This window comes from Pteropus alecto, unplaced genomic scaffold (assembly GCF_000325575.1).
Source record: "Pteropus alecto unplaced genomic scaffold, ASM32557v1 scaffold134, whole genome shotgun sequence".
In the NCBI taxonomy this organism is placed as follows: Eukaryota; Metazoa; Chordata; class Mammalia; order Chiroptera; family Pteropodidae; genus Pteropus; species Pteropus alecto.
This window is the reverse complement of record NW_006436283.1, coordinates 4,295,365-4,301,819: the sequence shown is the minus strand read 5'-3', so window position 1 is coordinate 4,301,819 and position 6,455 is coordinate 4,295,365. Positions and strand designations below refer to the sequence as shown.

Below are 6,455 nucleotides of genomic sequence, written 5' to 3'. Positions count from 1 at the left end.
TTTCCCGTCGTCTGTGCAATAAGGATAACCAATTAAGATGGTTGTTATGAAGATTAAATGAACTGATGCATTTTAAAATAAATTGCTCAACACCACTAATCATTAAGGCAATGCAAATCAAACCCGCAATAAACGGTCACCTCATAGTCATTAGGATGTTTACTATCTAAAAAGAAAAAAACAAACCAAAATAGCATGCATTTGTGAGGATGTGGAGAAATTGGAATCTTGGTGCATGGTTGGTGTGAGTGTAAGATGGTGCAGCCGCCGTGGAGAACAGTATGATAGTTCTCATGAAAATTAAAGAATCACTGTGTGCTCTAGCAGTTCCACTTCTGGGTATCTGTCCAAAAGAACTGAAAACAGAGTCTTGAGATATTTGTACACTCACTGCTCACAGCAGTATTATTCACGATGGACGTCAGATGGAAGACACCCAGTGGCGCTTGAATAAACAAAATGTGGTATAACCATACAATGGAATATCATCCATCCTTAAAAAGGAATTTCTGATGCATACTACAACATGGATGAAGCTTGAAAATATTGTGCTAAATAACCCAGTCATAAAAGACAAATATCGTGTCATTCCACTTATATGAAATATTTAGCGTAGTCAAATTCACAGGGGTTGGAGGCAGGAAAAATGGGGAGTTATTGTTTGATGGGCATAGAGTTTCAGTTTTGCAAGATTAAAAAGTTCTGGAGATTGGCTGCACAACAATGTGAATATACTTAACTACTACACTGTACACTTAAAATGCTTATAAGATGGTAAATTATATGTTTTGTGTATTTTACCACAATTAAAAAGAAATCTTATGCTATAAAAACAGTATGGAGGGTCCTCAAAAAATTAAAAATAGATATACCTTTTGACCCAGCGATTGCACTTCTGGGTATTTATCCAAAGAAAACCAAAACAATAATTCATAAAGATCTATGCACCCCTATATTCGTGGCAGCACAATTTACAATAGCCAAGATACGGAAGCAACCTAAATGCCCATCAACAGATGATTGGATAAAGAAATTATAGTTCATATATACGATGGAATATTACTCAGCCATAAAAAAAAAAATGAAATTCTACCATTTGCAATGACATGGATGGACCTAGAGGTTATTATGCTGAGTGAAATAAGTCAGACAGAGAAAGATGAATACCGTGCGATTTCATTTATATACGGTATCTAAGAAACAAAAAGAACAAACTGATGAAAAATAGACTCACAAATATGGTGGACAACTTGGTGACGGACAGAGCGGAGGGGGGTTGGGAAGCTGGGAGAAAGGGGTGAAAGGTTAAAGAAGTACAACTTAGTAGTTGATAGTTGGGCACGGGGAGCACAGCAGAGGGAATGCCGTTAGTATTAACATGATGGCTAAGTGGAGGGCCAGGGGAGGGAGGGAGCAATTGGGGAAATTGTTTTATGAACATTATAGATGTCAAATTAATGTACTGTATACTTAAAACTAATTTAATAAACAAATTTATTAAATTGTTTAAAAATAATAATAAATCTTAGAAAAGTCTCCCAAATGTCCATTGACAAGTGAATGGATAAATAGAATATGGCATAATCATACGATGGAATATTATTTAGCTATAAAAAGCAATGAAATATCGATACATGCTACAATGTAGATGAGTCTTGAAAATATTATGCTAAGTGAAACAAGCCACATAAAAGGCCACATATGGTATGACTCCATTTATCTGAAATGTCCAGAACAAGCAAATCTGTAGACAGAAAGTAGTGGTTGCCTAGGGCTAGGAGTGGGGGGTGGAGATTGGAGGCCGATGGCTAAAGAGTAGAGGTTTCTTTGGGGAGGAGCGAAAATATTCTAAAATTGAGTGTGGTGATGCTCACACAACTCTGTGAATATACTAAAAACCAAATAAAGACTTTAAATGGGCAAATTGTATGGTATGTGAGTTATATTTCAATACAGCTTTTTTCAAAAAGGTAAGTCAGATCATGTTAGCCCTTTCGTCAAGACTCTGCAGTGGCTCCTCATTTTACTCAGACTAGAAGCCTCGGTCCTTAAGATGAAAAAAAGCCCTGCATGCTATGCCTCTTACTTCCTCCCGGCCAGTCTCGTCCTTCTTCATTCAACTTATTCGTACCAGCCTCCCTGCTTAGGGACCCAGGCGCACGCCTGCTCTAGGGCCTTTGCACTGGCTGTTCTATCTGGAATGCTCTTCCCCTAATATCTGCTAACCTAGCTCCCTCACCTCCTTTGAGTCTTTGCTTAGATGTCACCTTCCTAACGAGGTCTGCCTGACCACCCACCCCTTGTACTCCCAAATTACCTTACCCAGATCTACTTTGCCTGCAAATACTTATCAACTTGTAATAGATTAAAAACTTACTTGAGTTGTGTTTTTGTACTTCTCACCTGCTAGAAAGGAAGCCCATGGAGGGCCTTGATCTCTGTAGAGATCACTGGTAGATCCCAAGGACCCAAAACAGTGCCTTGTCAAGGATTAGGTGTTTAACAAATAGTTCCTGAATAAGTGCATGACGAGTATCTCATAAACATGAACGGTTATTATCTTCCTATTTGATGAATAGGCAGGTAAGGCAGGGGTGTGAATAAGGTTTTCTATTACCCAGAGGAGTAGGTAGCTGACCTCCTGAGACTGAGATCCTGGGAGGAAACGGAAAAAGAATGTTCTTGACTGGGACCCAAGGGACAGAGCAGGGAAAGGTGAAGCAGAGATCAAGCTACAGTGGCAGAAGGTGATTTTCAGACCCGTGAACCAGGGGATTTAAGTTCTATAGAAACTGCAATGATTTCCACATCACACATGCTTGATGACTAATACGTCAAAATTAGAAACAAATATTTAAAATTTTATTGCAACCTAAACGCCCTCCTGGCCATCTAGGGAAATGCAATTAGCGCTTTGGACTCTGCTATTTTGTATTTCCTTAGTTTTCCCTTTTTGGATATCTGACCAGGGTAAGGAGAATTTAAATCATTCAGAGTCACACCTCTCAGACACTTCTCATTCCATTCTCACTAGGGCCCTCTGAGGTGTTATTTATCCCAAATTACAGCTGAGGAAATTCAGGCGTAGCGGCCCAGGACAGCGCCTGACACACAGGAGATGCTCAGTATTTATTGGATTGAATTGGAGGGAAAAATGTTCAATGGGTGAGAAGGGAATGAGATGAAGCTAACCAAGGTCCCTCAGAAACCTTCAATCCTCCCCACCGGGGCTCTCTGGGGTTCCTGTGAGGCTCGGTGCTCCTGGGAATTAGAAATGGGAAGCGGGGTGGCGTACACGCTGGGGCCGTCCCACTAGCCAGTTCTGGAATACTGCGGCCGTCCATCCAATCCACCTCCGCCCCTCGTCACCTCCCCCACCCCCACCCCCACGGATCCTCCCGGAAATATTCCTAGACTCCCCCGTGGAGGTTCCGCGAGCCCGCCAGGCTGCAGGGAAGCGCGGAAGAACGCGGGGTCCCAGCAGCGCCGCGCAGACGCAGGTCCGGGCGGTCGGTCCTTCGCCACTCTGGCGACTGCCGGGGAGGTCAGTCAGTGCGCCGCTCATCCCCGCACAGCCCAAACCCGGGGGCTGGACCTCTCCAGAGGGCCCCGCGTGCCCGGAGTGGACTGCCCGTGCCTCAGCTGGGACGCTCTGGGGCTGCTGAACAGCACTTCCCTCCGCGTGGCCAGCCGCCGTGGGGGACCATCCCACCCCTCCAGCTGCTCGCTCCTTCCTGCGACCCAGCGCATCGCGGTCTCCAGCTCCAGCCGCGACGAGGCTCACTCTGCTCGCAGCTCCGCGGAGTTGCACTGGGCGCTGCAGCGGCCGAGTCGTGGGAGCCGCGCGCTCGGCAAGACCCAGGAGGCTGTAGGAGCCCGGATAGCCTCTGGTTCGGCGGCACCATGAATGGCTCGGGTGGCCCCGGGGCCGAGGACGCGAGCGAGGCGGGCGGCGGGGGCAGCCGGCAGCCGGAGGCGGTCATCGTGCCCATGCTGTTCGCGCTCATCTTCCTCGTGGGCACCGTGGGCAACGCACTGGTACTGGCCGTGCTGCTGCGTGGCGGCCAGGCGGTTAGCACCACCAACCTGTTCATTCTCAACTTGGGTGTTGCCGACCTGTGCTTCATCTTGTGCTGCGTACCCTTCCAGGCCACCATCTACACCCTGGACGACTGGGTGTTCGGCTCGCTGCTCTGCAAGGCCGTGCACTTCCTCATCTTCCTCACCATGCACGCCAGCAGCTTCACGCTGGCCGCCGTCTCCCTGGACAGGTAAGCAAGCGCCCTGGCGGCCCACAGGTCCGGTACCCAGGCGGGGGCAGGGCTCGAGGATCAAGGAGGGACTTGCAGAGAGTACAAAAAGCCACTAAGACAGCAAAGAGACCGGAAAGGGAGTGAAAGACAAACGGGAGAAATAATAAGAATGGGGGACCGCGGTGTCCCTCCGTTAGGTGCATCCTTGGGGCTGCAGGTTGGAGACCTCAGCTCTCCAGAGCCGCGGTTGCGGAAGAGCAGCGTTTCCAGGTTCAAAGCGTTTCCCATGCTTGTTTTGGCTTGCGCTCAACGTCCCTGTGAGGTTGGGATGGGAGGAATTACTATGCCCCATTTATAGACGAGATTGAGTTTGTAAGTGACTTGAGCAGAGTCACCTATGCAGTAATCGTGTGCGTGAAGTCAGCGTTCTGTCTCCTGGCGTCAAACACAGGCGCCTCCACCTCGCTAGACTCGAAACCACGGTTTGCTCGGTGCTTTCGACTCTGGTCTGGACTGCAGAATTTGGGTCCCTAGCTCGGTCCCACCCCCTCTGCACCCCACCTCCATTCCCCATTCAAGGGCAGGGAGAGGAGGGCGCCTGAGCTTCACCACCCCCCAGCTGGAGCTTAGGAGGACACCTGGATGATTCCTGGGAAGGAAATCTGGGTCTGACTATGGTGTCTCTCCGGCTCCTCCGCCCCGACGTCCTCCCCACCTCCCCTGGACAAGCAGCGAGGAGAGGCCACATTCCCCGTACACCCCTCAGTTCCGTTGAGCACGGAGGTGTAGGTTCCGAGAGCGCCGGTGGGACCCACAGAGCGTCAGCTTCCCTGAGGAATCCCCTCGCGTTACTTTGCCTGACGTGTCTCCATGCTGTCTGCTAGAGCTTCAAGGCGCCTGAGTCCTACCTCTCCGGGCCCCAATGCCTGTACGACCTTCGGGGTGCCCTCCAGGATGGAGTATGACTGTGGTCGTAGTCGCGGGAAGAGTAGATGAGTGGCCTATACGCGTGCCTTTCTGGCTGCTAGGTCCCTCCGCACATCTACACGCTGCTGAGTGTCCGGGATAACCTGGGTCGCCCTCCAGACGTGTGCGGTGCGACCGTGCGCTACGGACCTTCGTGGAGAGTGGGTGTGGTACTTGAGGTGCAGGGGTCCCGCCCTGCTCCCGCGAATCCGCCCTTTCAGCTGACGTCTCCCCTCCTGGCCTGACCCGCAGGTATCTGGCTATCCGCTACCCGCTGCACTCCCGCGAGCTGCGCACGCGTCGTAACGCCCTGGCGGCCATCGGGCTCATCTGGGGGTTGTCGCTGCTCCTCTCCGGGCCCTACCTGAGTTACTACCGCCAGTCGCAGTTGGCCAACCTGACCGTGTGCCACCCGGCGTGGAGCGCGCCTCGCCGCCGCGCCATGGACCTCTGCACCTTTGTCTTCAGCTACCTGCTGCCCGTGCTGGTGCTGGGTCTGACCTACGCGCGCACTCTGCGCTACCTCTGGCGCGCTGTCGATCCGGTGGCCTCCGGCTCCCGGCGCGCCAAGCGCAAAGTGACGCGCATGATAATCATCGTGGCCGCGCTCTTTTGCCTCTGTTGGATGCCTCACCACGCGCTTATCCTCTGCGTGTGGTTTGGCCACTTCCCACTTACGCGCGCCACCTACGCGCTGCGCATCCTGTCGCACCTGGTCTCCTACGCCAACTCGTGCGTCAACCCTATTGTCTACGCGCTGGTGTCCAAGCATTTCCGCAAGGGCTTCCGCAGGGTCTGTGAGGGCCTCCTGCGCCACGACCCGCGCAGAGCCTCGGGCCGCGTGTGCGTCGCAGCGCCGGGCACCCGCGGCGGCAGCGCGCTGCAGCGCGAGTCCACAGACCTGACGCATGTGAGCGAGGTGGCCTCGCTCTCCGCCCCTGCGCCAGCGCCTCCTAGGGGCTCGGCCTCGCGCCGGGTCCCAGGCCTGCCATGGCTGGACCAAAACGCCCCCAACGGCATCCTGGCAGTTAATGTGACCTGAGCCTCACTTAGGGTGTTAAAAGATTGGAGTCACATGTCTGGGAATCGTAGATGGAGTTTCGCCTGTTAATAAAATGCGCAAACTATTTCACGTGCAGTGATGCCCTGTGTCTCTGTGAATCTTACAGTCGTGAGGCTCCGTGGCAAGAAGCCTCTGGGACTTCACAGAGGCTTGGGTGCAGGGTGCTTTGCCGA

The 6,455-nt window shown here is 51.7% G+C and overlaps 1 protein-coding gene across 1 annotated transcript; it reads left to right on the top strand.

Moving 5' to 3' along the window:
• The first annotated feature begins 3,434 nt into the window (after positions 1-3,434).
• Positions 3,435-6,357, top strand: GALR2 (galanin receptor 2). Its single transcript, XM_006912202.3, has 2 exons — positions 3,435-4,271; positions 5,472-6,357. The coding sequence occupies exons 1-2, from the start codon at positions 3,904-3,906 to the stop codon at positions 6,259-6,261; spliced, it is 1,158 nt and encodes a 385-aa protein (XP_006912264.1). The 5' UTR covers positions 3,435-3,903; the 3' UTR covers positions 6,262-6,357.
• The last annotated feature ends 98 nt before the right edge of the window (positions 6,358-6,455 follow it).